We start from the raw sequence: 14,678 nt of genomic DNA, 5'->3' as shown, positions 1-14,678 counted from the left end.
AGCCACATTAGGTAGAGTAATTAAGGAATTCTGGCATGGGGGCTGACAGAGCATATTATGGATGGTGTTCATAACAGCATCAAACCTCAGTTGCCATGGGGATGCTGACTCTGAATTGGCTGTTTTGTGCACCCAGAACCTCATCCCAAAGTTGTTGGAATGTGTCCGTGCCTGGGATGAAAGCAGGAGGTGTGATGTGGGATCTCAGCACGTCGTTCCCGATGTCCAGAGATGCCAGGAGAACCCTTGGGGGTCTCGGAAATCCTGGAATGTTGCCAAGAGTGTTTGGTGGCTTGATTTTGATCCATCCACAGAAGTGACAAGAATTTGAGGACATGAGAATCACTTTAGAGTGAAGGGTGTTAAAGGGACACATTTAGAGGGTGAAATATAGACTTTAAGGTTTTTGGTACAGGGGGGTTAAGGAGACAAGATGGAGGGATCAGGGCGTGTCTCGTCCTTCTTCTTTCTTCTTCTTGTCCTCCATCTCCTGTGGTGATGTTGGCACTTGGGGATTGGTTTATGGTGAAAGTGCACTTGCTAACATGGGTGAAAAGCATTGGGAAATAAAGGTAAATATTATGTACGTAGACTTTAGTATAAAAAGACATGACCGCCCCGTGGGTAGTCAGAGAGTGCCTGTGACTGCTTGCAGATCAGACCTCTGTTAGGCAGACAGAAAATTTTGTAGATAAGAAACAATAAACAATCTGAAGATCGAAAAGCTGAAGAGTCCAGACTCGTCCTTTGAAACGCGTGCCACCCAAGAACCACCCTACCCGTGTCGGGGCAGAGACAGACAGCCGGACCCGACAGTGTGACACAAAATGGATACCAAGACGTGGGGCAGCAGGGAGTCTGTGGATGATTACACTAAGAAATAGGCTCCCATCCTCCTTGTTTTCTGCTCTGAGTACATAAATTACATTTTTGGCCTGTAAGCTAAATGTTTAGATGCTGAGGGAGGTCTGCAGAGAGCAGACACAGGTATTGAGTTCACTGAAGTCAGTGAATTTATGGCAGGCTTTGGCTAGCAGACAACCTCTTCTAATTCCTGCAGACCAAAGGTCCTGTGTGGCATTGTTTTAATTCAACTGCACTTTCCTTATTAGCGTCTGTTCTCCACAGCCAAGGGCTTTCAGGTACTTACTGCCTCTCACCAATATCCTCCAAGGAAATCCTGCTATGATATTGAGCCAAATTTTGAAATATTGACAATAAAAAGAAGAACTTTAACAACTTTTTAACATTTAACTTAGTGAGTTAAATCTTCCTATGTGGTGCACATCACCTTGCAGGATGACTCTGAGACTGCACTTCATAAAGTTCACCTGACACTGAGATGAGAGCTACATTAAGTGACATAAAACATTTAGTGACAGGTATTTTTGGAAGCCTGTACACCAGTGCTCATGAATGAGGAAATGAACTTTGACAAAATGAATGGTTTCACAGATGGCAGTTTGCTTGGAGCTCTCACCAACAGATGTTTGAGTGAATGTTCTGCAAGGCCTCTGTGTATTTTGGGTTTTATCATTTCATTAGCAAATAGCTATCACCTGGTGTGTACTTGCTCTTTGGAAGCTCTTGATGAGGAAGATGTTAACTTTTTTTTTCCCCTTGCCTTTTTTTTGGAGGAAAAAAATCCCACACAATACTTTTTGGTTTTCTGCTTGCATATAAGAATGATGGAAAGGTTTTTTATACAAATTTTTTTTTGTATGTCATAGTTGTTATGATTAGCTTTGTGAGATTCATAGTCACAGATTTAATTATGCCAAGGAACTGAAAGTCCCAGAAAGGTGAGGCTGAGCACCAGAGGTGGGATTGAAACCAAAAGTGGTGTGGAGACACTTGTGTAAAAAACAAATTAAGACTCAATTAAAATATAAATTCTACTTATCAGCAATAATATTGCAATATGTTTAGACTTTTATTTTTAAAAGCATTTTCTGTGCTTTTCAAGGAAAAAAAGGACTAAGCAAATTAATTCTAAATAAGACAGGGATCAGGGAAATTTTTTGCCCTGATTCTGTTGGGCTAGGTCCCTTTCCATCACAGGTGATCTTTTTTATTAAAAATATCTGCACTAAAAATGTTTACTCATAGCTTCAAGAAATATAGTGAAGAAATTTTCTTAAAGCTGAGCATAGTTATTAAGGAAGCTAAATTAAAAAGACAAAAAAGTATTATTTACAACAGACATGCTGAAATGGTAAATAAACCAAATGTATTTTACTTTGGACTGGAGTACTAATATATTTAAATTGCCAATCAGAGGTTGGGCACATTTTCCATCAGACTGTTGAATTTCTCATTATTGTGTTTCATCTGAATTTTAGCACATAATTTCAGAAAAGCCATTTGGGGAACAAATTAGAAAAAATTATAGAGTTATAGTTCTCTTTCCACATATTCTAAGTAAGACTTGTAGCTTTTCCATTTTGAAATTATAACTTGACTCTCAAAAATTTATTCCAAACAGAGAAACACATGAAATATACATGGAAAGGGATGAATTCTTTGACGAAGAAACCCCAGATTAAATATTTGTGATCATCTTGTATGCAATAAAAACTGGAAGAAAAAAGCTGAATAATCAGCCTGAACCACCTTTACTTCCCACTCTTTATTCTGCAACCAAAGTGAGCAGTCTACCTGTTTTGTAAATTAATCCTTCAAACCTCCAACTACTCACAATATTAAAATAAATATTTGAATATTTTATTTTAAAAATTTGTAAGCATACCTGTGTCACTGGAGAAACAGTTTATGCCATTTCAGTGAGAGATAACAAAAATATGGGTTTTATCATTCTGTTGAGTACTTTACACTTATACACAACAGCCCCCAGCAACAGGTCAGGCGTTCAAACACATCTCCCATGTAGTGGCATGATGCTCAGAAATTCGTGCATTTTCTCAAAATTCTCCAGGTATAAGCTATGCTGGAATCTGCTCTTGGTGCCTGTGGGTTTTACACTCTGTAAAAACAATTTCCATGTTCAAAAGACCACGAAAGACTTAAAAGTTGTGAATAGGGGAAAAATGAATTAAGAAATATGACGATGGTTTAAACTGGGAGAGGAGAAGGAGTGTAAGGGCACAGGCATGGATTCCTAGGCTGGAATTCACTGGAGAGAAGTAACATTCAGAAACTCCTGCTGGCAGTTTATGTTTTTTATTAGATAGTAATCCATAGGCAGGATCATATCCATGATTTTGGATTTGGTGGAGGGATAACAGAAACCATAACCCTGCCCATGAGCATACCTATTCTGATTCATACTGCCCTAAAAAGAATAACTAATATAGGAATAGAAAAATACAGGTGCAAGAGATGAGCAGAAATGAAGTGAAATCAGAATGAAACAAACCAATATTTTTTAAAACTGTAAATGCGAAGGGACAGAAGGGAAAAGAGAAGCCACTGTTAAAAAAAAAAAAAGACTTTACAAAAAAGACTCATTACTGGAACAGTCAGTGTGAGCATTTTGGTTATACTTCAGGACCAATTAATGAAAAATAGATGTATGTGATTTTTTTTTTGTCATTGTATTTCCAAACCATAAAAGTTAATATCACTAATAAAGTGCTAAGCAGTACACAGGTGCTATTTTATCACAGCCAACCTGTGAGGAGAAACAGAGGTCAGGAGAACTTTAAAAGGCAGATATGACTTACTCAGGCTTTAATTTGCTTCCAAAAACATGGTCAGTGACCCTTTAAATCACAAGCCAATTACAAGCATTGTAGTGCCATTACTAATTACATGCTGAGAGTGTAAATTTAAAATGGCAATTTCAATTTTCAGTTCATTGGGAGAATACAGGAAAATGAAATTGCATACTAATTAGTTCATGTGTATCAGACACCTGAAAGATTAGACAAAAAAAAAAACTTCTGCACTCATTACAAGTGAGTTATAAGCAGAACACTCAAACCTTTTATTTGCCAGGCTGCATATAAATAAAGAAATTAAATGCAAAGAAAATTGATAATGATGGAACAAGGCAAAAAATAGCTACAGGCTTGTACATAATCATACTTTGAGGGACTTTGCCCATTATACATGGCTTCCTTTAGAATTTATCTAGCATTAGAAGCTCCAAGAGGGGAACAGGAGATTGCTTCAGGTTCAACTGCGCTAAATGTTAATTTGTGCGCCCTAAAAATGGATTTTCTGGCTTTGTAACTTTCCAGTTAATCTCTGCCAAACACTCACACCCTTTTTCAGTGCCTTCTTCTGGACCAGGTGCTTTGTCACTCAGAGCAGCATGGAAAAGGTTCCATGTGCAGGTTGCTCCCATTAGGGTGTGGGGAGAGGCTGACACAACAGAGTAAAAACCCAGGTAGAGGGTTTGGCATCTTTTCTCCCATGAGCCAGAAATTTAGCCCAAATCTGACTTTTTGTACCACTCCAGAAACATTTATGGAGCATCTCCCTGGGCATTACAGAACCTGTGCAGGAATAAAATGTGGGAATTCTGCTTCTCCTCTCCTCTAACAGTTCCCCCCTACGAGGGTCAGACAGTGTTTGTTTCTTAAAGCTTATGTCATGGCTTAAGAACAAGAAAGTGCTCTAATGTAAAGATCTACTGTGCATAAAGTTTGTGGGTGTCTCCACCTTGCCAGATCTAAAAAGATTTTCTGCAGAATGCCTTCCTCCCACCTCTCATCTCCCTAAAAATGTTTCAGATTTGGTTCCAGGTGTTTCGAAGAGAGAGAAAAGGAAAGAAAGGCCTCTCAAGTCCTCTGCTCTGAAATTACAAATAATATTTTAATTTTGCCCAGAACTGAAAAAAATAGGATTAAAAATAGCACTTGGCAATTTTTGTGAAAACAACAGCCTAAAGTTCGTTTTGCAAGAAAAATGAGAAGAATATAAGAGAATGTTTAAAACACATTAATTGTATGATGTAAGCTTATCAAAAGTCCTTATACCCTATGGTTGCCAAAGTCACAGAATAACCTGTAAGGGATTGGAATAACCTCCAAAACTCAAAAAAAAAAAAAAAAAAAAAAAAAGAACAAATTCTTCAGACCTGTTGCAATGGGCTGAGATTTTTGACATATTTTCTCCACTGGCCCAAGGATGTTCCTTGCATGTAAGAGCAGAAGGAAGATTTCCCAGGGAGCAAAGTCCAAGGGAGTCTGGCAGCTGCCCCCACGGTGCCAAGCACAAATGTGAAAGCATCAGACCATTAAATATCCCCATCCAGTTCTTCTCCTCAAAAAGACATGTCTAGGGGGCCAGTGCTGAACGATTTTGAAATCTTTCTCCAGCTCATTTAATAAAGCCTACACTCTTAACACAGCCCAAAAGCTGACTTTTTCATTATGCATTAAAATTACATTAGCTTTCTACTCCCATGGAAATAATTCTGCTCAGGTCCCTCTGCATGATCCTTTCCAGTTCTTTTCAATGTATAAGTTTTACAGACTTCCTAACACCTCTGATCTTTATGGAGGGAAACTGACTTACAACACATTCAAGGGCCTTTTGCGTTTTCATTCTGCAATAAAAAACAAGCAGTAACACCAGTTTTTGTTTTTCAGAGGCGACAAAATCCAGCACTCCCACTGTACCAGTTTCAGAAAACTTCATCAAACAGTGTTTTGTGTCTGCTGCCCATACAAGAAAAATGAGCAGGTAATTAGGAATGCTTCCCCCCCAGATATGTAGGAGCCTCTCAATGACATTAAAGATGGTAGTCAGGGCAAAAACATTGATTGTGAACAAATATTAACTCCATGAACACCAAGGTAGCCTCAAGAAGAGTGTGTCTGACACAGCTGAGGGCATTATGGACAGTTCAACTTAATGCTGGCGGATAAAATGCTCAAATATCACAGTTTTGCTAAATCCTGCAGTGGGTTCACTGGAAGGGAAGCATCCTCCTCACACATTGACCATGAGGATCAGTGCAGAAAGTTTTCACAGAAGTATCAAACTCACTAACCCTTATTAACCAACAGCTGAAATTGCCAAAGCTCTTCCCAATTCACATGTCATGAAAACACAACCCAAGCAAAGAGCTACAACAACCCCTAGATAATTTTCTTCATTACAACACTGCTACAGGACTTCATACTCACTGCTTTCACTGAAGTCATTTTTGGGCAGAGAGAAATCCAGTACACAGTGAGGGCGCTGCCATTTGAATAACTCAAGCAATACCATGCTTGAGTGGGATGAGAAAATGTGTATTCTCAGCCCCATGGATGTGTCTGAACTAACAGCTGTTTCAACCTTAATTAAAACAGTTCTTATTACTTCCAGTAGTCCTTAACCTGTGCGCCCAGAGCAGCTCAGCAAAGAGCACCAGCTCTTCCAGCATGCTCTGGCAGTGCCAAAACCACACGTCAAGCCCCTTTAGCACGTGTTAGGATATCTCCAGCAAGAGATAAAGCTGTGGTATGCTTCTAAGGAGCTGACCCCCAAATACAACATATGTGGAAAGCAGCTTTTTTGAAAGGATCCTGCATAAATCTGCTTCCACAGTTTAGAAGCCACAATGGAACATATGCACAGGGGTTTTTTTAATTAAAAAAAAATAAAAAAAGGGGAGCTTGTGCATTTGTAAAGTCAAGATTATCACTGTTTTGCAACTAAATAGTCCCTTTTAGCCTGGGCTTATGTCTATGACAGTGAATAAGAATCTAGCTGTTCGTTAACCACTTGTCTTCATCAGTTTCTTAAGTGACACTGGCAATTGAATCAAGGATGGTTTTTTCCCTCCTCAGCTCCATCTGTTACCTGAATCCACGGCCATCTGTCATTTTCTGCAGCAGTCCAGGCATTCACAAGACCCTTCTTGTTAAGCCGTGCATAGTAGGGGTACCACTTCTGGAGTCCAAAAAGAGCCCGGTGAGTGGAGGATGCAGTGATTTGTTGGTTTGACACAATCCCTCCCTCTATCCCTAGCGGCCCAGAGCACCCTGCAAATGGAAAAAGGAAAAAAAACATTTCAACTGAAATGATCAACTGTTCTGAGTCCCAAGTTGCTGTAATTGAAATAGCATACAAATAGATCCAGATTATCATGCCAAATCCAGTTTAGAAGAAATTCAAAGTTCTTGAATCACCTGTTTGTAGAAATTAAAAAAAAAAAAAAAAAAATTGTCGCTTGCAAATAACTATTCTCATTATACAAGTAATGAAATGGATTAAACTTTCAATTTCTTTTAGCTTGTTCTAGCTGAAGACTCGTGAGTTTGGGTTTTATGGACACAATGAAGGGAAAAATTCCTGAGATTCAAATATTGAAATGATTGTTAAAAAGTAAATTTAAAATCCTGTAATTACTGCAAAGTTCCATATTGCTGCTCTTCCCTCAAAGTTCAGCATTTAACCAAAGTGCTGCAAATTGTTATTGCAGTTATCTCTAGAAATATGAAAATAGACATAAGTTATCATTCAGTCACATTAAAAATATTTAAAGGTTTATCCATTTAATCAGCAAGCCTCAAAGCATGTATTTAACTGAAGTGCTCCACTGTTCATAATTTTATGTATGGTATTCATCATTATTTTATTCACAAGAATACTTGTAGACCTAATCTTTTTTTAAAATCAAGATATATCTGCATACATTGCTTTTTGAAGCCACTCCATTTGGGCACAGGAACCAAAGCATTCAGCTATTGTGAACAATCCATAAATGTAAATTGAGAAAATTATGAAAATTCATTACATACAAACAATTGGCAGTTTATCTACTATTCAACAGCCAACTGAGTATCTGAGATTTTCCTTTCCTCAGTTCTGATGCAGAATCTGGAGAGAAGGTAATCACAGGAATTATTCTGGCAGCCAGTGTTACTCAGTGGCCCAAAAGACTTTCTGCTTTGCAGGTCAGCTGCACTTTGGCAATTTTGAGCACCACAGGGCAGATGTTTACTTACATTTCAGGTTTTCTCAGAAACCTGGCAGAATTTCACCTCGAGCAGTACCCAAAAAATGAACTCTGAAATTGCACTGTTACGAAATCCTCACACCACACAGGCAGGAAGTCACAAATAATTTAATTCCTCATTAATTTAAAGGTGCAGAGAAGAAAAAGTGACCAGTGCAATTTGCTCCTCTCAGCCAGGAGATGGTGCAGGGCAGCGCAGCCCCCAGGTGTGGGGTGATGGTGGAGACAAAGATAAACAGAACTGAAGTTTTAAGTTGATGATGGTGATGGACAAGCACATGCTTGTGCTCTGAAAAGGTAAAGCAAAGCTTCAGGGAGCGCTCCTCCTTAAAAACCTTACAAGCTTCCAGGAGATGCTCACATGAAATCCTTGGCCACAACCAAATTAGTGAGTGTGACCGATTTGCACCCCCTCATGGCTCCACACAGGTTTTTAACAGCCCATGGGTTTCTGGCTCCTCACTGGGCCCCCCTGGGCCTCCTGGAGCAGTTCTGTACCAGGAAAGAGAGATGCACCAGGCTTTTTTGGTCTTTGGTTTGTTGTTTATTGTTATCTTAGCAAAACTTCAGCACGCTGCCTGCACCAGACTTTGCGCACAGGAAAAGCACCACAAAAATGGCCACAGATGTACACTTTCAAGGTCTTTTAAAGTTGTTTCATCCAATTAACTCTCAAAACGCACCTTATTTCCACTTATCTACCAGTAACTCATCCCTTGTCTGTCCATGTAACCTAAAACTGCAGCTTTCCTTCACCAATCACCCTGTGCCACCAACACTGCAGAAAATGGAGTAGATGAAGAAGAAGAAGCTTGGGACAATGCCTGGTGTCCTTCATCTTGCCTCCATACTAAAATCCCTCAAAAAATCTTTCACCCTGGGATAGACTAGACTCTTCTCTATTATCTATGTCACAATCTTGTAGACTCTAGTCTATCTCTAAGTCTTGGAAGTTTTCTCCATGGACAAGGGTCAAAGTCAGTGCTTCTCTCGGGGTCAGGACCCCTCAGAGCAAGACAGAGAAATATTCCCTGTGCCCTGGGTTTCCACCCCAGCCCACAAAGCTCAGCTAGAACCTGAACTCCTCATGTACTTCTCTTTATCAGCCAAAAATAAAACCTTTTCCTCCAGCACTGGAGTAATAACTGCACAAAACAGGTTGAAATGCAGATCTCTCCCGTTGCTGTGCCAGGCGTGATGCAGCACCAGAAGAAAACAAAAGCTTTGTCACCAGCATGGGCAGGCACAATGCAGAACACACTCAGAAAACCCACGTAAGGTGGGGAGGTGTCATTCCTCGTTTTGTTTTCATCAAGCATTACTTGGGGATTGAAAGGCCTATTCAAATCTTAGCTGTTTTCTGAAGTATTCTCATCGAAGCAGAATGGAATCTTTTGGTGTGAGAACTGCTGCATCTGCTTGGAAGATAGAGGTAAATGACTCTTCTCGCCTCAGAAAAGTGCAGGTTTTCAAAAGTTTCTTAGAGCTAATTATTAAAGAAAATCTGTGCTGTTTCAAAATGGAAATGTTCACACAGGTGTATCTATGTGCACATGTAACTCACCAGCACACCCATGCCCACAGGACGCATGAATGAAATAAATTAACCATCTTTAACAGCTGCAATCATGGACTGAAAATTATTTAAAAATAGAGTGTGAGAAAAGAGAAGTTTTCTGAGAGGACCTTAAAGATGAGGCATGCTGGAGCCATGCTAACATTTGCCATGTCTGTTAATGCATCTCGTGTCTGAAATCCATTAAATTTTATTTGAAATATGTGTGAAATCCTTACAAGACAAAGTTGAATTTTCCTTTCTAACTTGAAGGCAATTTCCATTCTAAGTTTAATTACCAAGCACAACACTTAACTCTATTTTTTCAGCTATGACCGTACATGCTCAGCAGTGTTTATCTTCTTTAGCTTTAGGAGGATTATTCCTGAAATCCAAAGACAATCTCTACCTTCAGGGAACATGTACTTTATTGTACAAGCTCCTTATTTTCTTTGTAGTTCCAGTCATGGTTTTGTTATGTTTGTCCATTTTTCAATCTGAGCTAAAGAAAAATACCACTCCTAAAATTTAAAATTACCACATTAGAGATACTTTCTGCTTTGGTGTTTAGTTCAGACTTTACAAAATGAGATGTGTGGAAAGCATGATACTAGATAATGGTTTCTAAACAATACTATAATTATATTTCTTAAATTATCAGAACATGCTCCTGTATTTTTTTTTAATTTATTGAACAGCCAGGATTTCAGCAGAAGTTTCATTAGGATACTGTCAGTGAGGTCCTCCCACTGTTATTTTTGCCCTTTTACTCACCCTTTAGGTATTTATTTTAATGAGAATCATTTTCTATAACAAAACCTTTCAATTCAATTTCTTTTATCAATTAAAATCAAATATTGAACATATTTGTGGATAGTCAAATACCACAGCAAATGGACTACCCTTAGCCATATGCTCATTAATTTCTTCCAAAAACTCCACTAGATTATCAAGTCACTCTTCCTTCTTCTAAAAACTCTAATGGGGCTGTTACTCTCTAAATTCACAAGAAATCAGTTTTTCCTGAAACCTCTCAGCTGAATGGCCCATATCTGGTTCCATTAAATGTGGTTTATCACTAAAAGATTGGTTACAGACCAGTTCCTGTACACGATAATAAATTTCAGACATAAACCTCACTTTTCTTCAAGTTATCAATTATTTCTTTAGGTGTTTAAGAGCTGTGATAGACCACTAACCACTAACAATGAAAACAGGCAACAAAAGCATTTTCAGTTCTTTTATATATATTTTTTTTAACTGAGAGGCATATTTTGCAGAAGTGCAAGACGTATTATATTTTATAGCTATGCTTCTGTTTCTATTAAATCCATGGTTCTTTTAACAGCAATCATGACGGCTTGGGAAATAATAATATCACTACAGTGATAAATTGTGTACAATTCAGACTGGTCAATGTTAGTCATTAAATAAAAGGGATATTTTTATTAGTTAAGGCAGAGGCATTGGGGTATGACAACACTCTTGATGCAAAGAAATAAAGAAAAGTTAAACAGCAATTAAACTGCCTGACATGATACAGATTCTCCAGGCAGATTTTGTCATCTGGAGCTGTTATTTCAGTGTCATTAAAAAGCAAGATAGTAAGGCAAGTTATATTGGTTTTAATCCTACAGAGACAATTATGGGTGTGCACTAAATAAAATCCATTTAATGCTTCTCTTTCTCTCACCAAACACAGACCTGTGCCCATAAAATCTCACTGTCCATGGAGATAACAATGCCAAGGTGTACCAAGAGCTACATAATGGATCCAGAGAAGGATGGGAAAAATTAAGAGGAAAAGTGAATTTTTCAGTTCTCCTGAGAATCCCCATCATGTGAAGACAGCAGAGTTATAAATCTGCCTTGGAGTCTTCTTTTACAACCTTAATTAGATCCAGAAACATTATGCACCATTTTGCACCACAAACCAATTGGTTTTTAGTCCAGATTTCCCTTGTGGATCAGGGGTATGGGGATCAAACAGCTCCCCAGAAAGGAGATGAGTTCTGTGCTTCCATCCTGATCTCTGGCAACAGCAAGTCCCTCCAGCTGAACAATAATATTTGAGCAAAACAAAGTAAATGACATTGACATCTCCTCAGAAAAACACTATAATAGGGAAATAAGTAGCTGATTCCTGTTCTTTATAGAAAAAAGACAAAGACATTTGTCTTTTAATTTTGTCTCTTTTAAGATAAAGAGTTACTACAGCAAGAGACAATAAGAAGAAATAACTGGGTAAATATGTTACTGGAGCATATTTAATTTGAATTTTTTGCATTTATGTCAGTCCACAAATTAAGCAAAATGTCCAAATGGTTTAAAAACGGCTTGAAAATGTGATGATTATGCCTCTGCAACTAGAATGAAAAGGTTTCTTGTTATTGATGATGAAACATGCCTGATTTTGCAGCATGAACATATAACCCCTATTTCCTCTGTTGGTCCGCCTCTAGCTAACGTCATCAAAACAAACAGATGCAAAATTTGAGGCAGGGAGAAAACAAATCCGCTTCAGACATCTGCAATCCTTTCTTCCTCCACGCAGCTTGTTTTCTGGAATGAGATTACCCTGGCTGTGCTTAGCAGGGCCTGGCAGCGGTGCTGAACACAAACCCTGACAGTGGGATTACAGACGACCTCTGGTCCTGCTCGTGCCGCTCCCAGGCTCCAATTTCTTCTTCTCATTCCTCCTGACACACACGTATCCTTGCCCACTTTGCTCTGCCAGGGACAGCTCTTAGATAACAGCAAGTCTGATTCTTAGGAGCTTGACAGAGGGGTGTTTGAGAATCTGGTGTCAAAGTGCCCACCCATATGCAAAGTGGTGTTTTTTTCAGGGACTGCTTTGTCAAAACCGTCTCATGATAACCCCAAAATATTCCTTATAAGTGCTACCCAAAATATATTTGCAGAGAGGTCGTTGGAGCCATGGCTTCCATTCCTTCTTGAGGTGTCTGTGAACCCCATAATTGTTTCAGTGATGTGACAGTCCCCAAATGCCAACTTTATCACTGGGCAATGGACCACAGATATTGCATTAATGCTGATGTTTGCAAAGATTACACACATGCAATCCAGGCTTCTGCTTTTTTCTTCTTGTTCTTCCACACAGAGATTTCCACTCCCTGCTTATGAGCAATTTTCCACACTGCAGTCCCCAGGCTGGGATTCACATCCCTCTGATGGATATTCAGAGGGATTTCCTACCTTGAGCAAGTGTCCAAAAATAATTTTAGTTCCAGCATACCACAGGAGCATATGGAGAGAGCAATGAAAGCAGATTATGTCTTTTTGTATATAATGTTGTGATTGAAATGTAGGTTGGTTATTCAGGACTGGTTTGCTTAGTTCTAGTCTGGTATTTCCTCCATTCTGCTCCTTGAGTAGGATGGAAAGGATTGCAAATTTCACATCAAAACCCATTTATTCATGGCTTGATGCTGGGGAACTGCAACAGAGAACAAATTTGAAGAAGGGGCCTATTCAAGAGCAGTAAAATTAAAGGAATACACAACTTCTGATTCAGGAAGATCCTTAAACTGAAGACTGGGAAAATACACTGGGACAACCATTTCTTGGTGCTTTTCCCTTTTCTTACACTCAATCATCAGTAATTCACTTCTGATCACTGTCAGAAACACCAGACCAAGCATGGTTATTCCTATGCTCAGAAACAAGGGTACATCTAAAACCTCATATCTAAAAAGGTGTAATCAGATTTTTTTTAAATTTATAAATATTTTTTTTAGTATCTCTCCATGAGGTGATTATGCTTGTGTTGAACTCCATCAAACTAAAAATACTGACATCATCCCTAGGCATGTTCAAAGTGATTTTAGTGGGGCTGGGCCGGGAAGAATTTCAGAATGAAGATTTGTGTGTCCCTAGCTGAGAAAACCATAGCATCAAACTATCTGGAAAAGTTTCTATCCAAAGAAACACCAACTACATTGCAGCAGCACCATTCCCAATGGGTTTCCTGAACCCAAGAAGGCCAATGGCTCCTGGCCTGGGTCAGGAATGGTGTGGCCAGCAGGAGCAGGGAGGGCACTCTGCCCCTGCACTGGCGCTGCTGAGGGCACACCCTGAGTGCTGTGTCCAGCTCTGGGCCCCCAAATTTAGGAAGGACATTGAGACAGTGAAGCACATCGAGAGGAGGCGATGACGCTGGAGAGGGGCTGGGAACACAAACCCTGTGAGTGAGGAAGCCCTGAGGGAGCTGGGGGTGCTCAGCCTGGGGAAAAGGAGACTCAGGGCTGCCCTCCTCACTGCACAGCTCCTGAAAGGTGCCTGTGCTCAGCTGGGGCTGGGCTCTGTCTCCAGCAGCACTGACACAACCAGAGCACACAGCCCCGAGCTGCACCAAGGGAAATACAGGGTGGATAGCAAGGAAAAGTGTTTTCCAGAAAGGCTGATAAAGTTCTGGAATGTTCTGCCCGGGCAGGTGGTGGAGTCCCCATCCCTGGGTGTGTTTAACAAAGCCTGGATGTGGCACTGGGGGCCAGGGTTTGATTGAGGTGTTGGGGCTGGGTTGGACTCAATGGTCCTGAAGGTCTCTTCACACCAAGTGATTCTGTGATTCTGTGTAACTCTAAGTTTATACCACTTATTTAAGCTATGGCATTTAACAATTCACTGGTAAACATTACTTTTATTTTGTTCTCAAGCATCAAATCTGGATTTTGAGGGAAAAAAAAATATATTGCAGTAAGGCCTTTAGTCTCTCAAACTCTGTTGAGCTCTCATGTAGAAATAAATTAATCTTTATGTGAAAAATGATTTTTACCTTTCAAACTGACACTGTGAAAAATAACATTTCTACCATGTCTGAATGTTGACATTAACCATCGACATAACTCACAGCCACTTAAATGCCACTAAAATTAATCCAAATAAAATAAATTATGGTGCAACACAAAAAAAAAAAAAACCAAACCCCAAACAACCTACCTCACAAGAATTAAATTGCATTTATATTAGAGGAGGTAAATTCATAGTAACTTTCAAGTAAAATAACTGCCACGCTTACACATCTAAGAGATCACAGAGAAAAAGGCCATAGCCCCTAAATGCCACATAACAGCAATTGATTGTTATTATTTTTAGCTTAGGGTGCAGGGGCATGGAAAAATACATGGTTCTGAGTACTTTTTACCAATCCCAAGATTTTATGTTGCACCTGAATTCCGGCAGATG

The 14,678-nt window shown here is 39.4% G+C and overlaps 1 protein-coding gene across 1 annotated transcript in view; it reads right to left on the bottom strand.

Moving 5' to 3' along the window:
- EDIL3 (EGF like repeats and discoidin domains 3) overlaps nucleotides 1–14,678 on the bottom strand; it is a 242,858-nt gene that overhangs the window by 69,585 nt on the left and 158,595 nt on the right. Inside the window, exon 6 of the mRNA XM_036402712.2 lies at nucleotides 6,760–6,941. Coding sequence (XP_036258605.1) covers nucleotides 6,760–6,941 — 182 coding nt within the window. The remainder of the gene's footprint in view (nucleotides 1–6,759; nucleotides 6,942–14,678) is intronic.

This window comes from Molothrus ater, chromosome Z (genome assembly GCF_012460135.2).
Source record: "Molothrus ater isolate BHLD 08-10-18 breed brown headed cowbird chromosome Z, BPBGC_Mater_1.1, whole genome shotgun sequence".
NCBI lineage: Eukaryota > Metazoa > Chordata > Aves > Passeriformes > Icteridae > Molothrus > Molothrus ater.
This window is presented reverse-complemented; position numbering and strand designations above follow the sequence as displayed.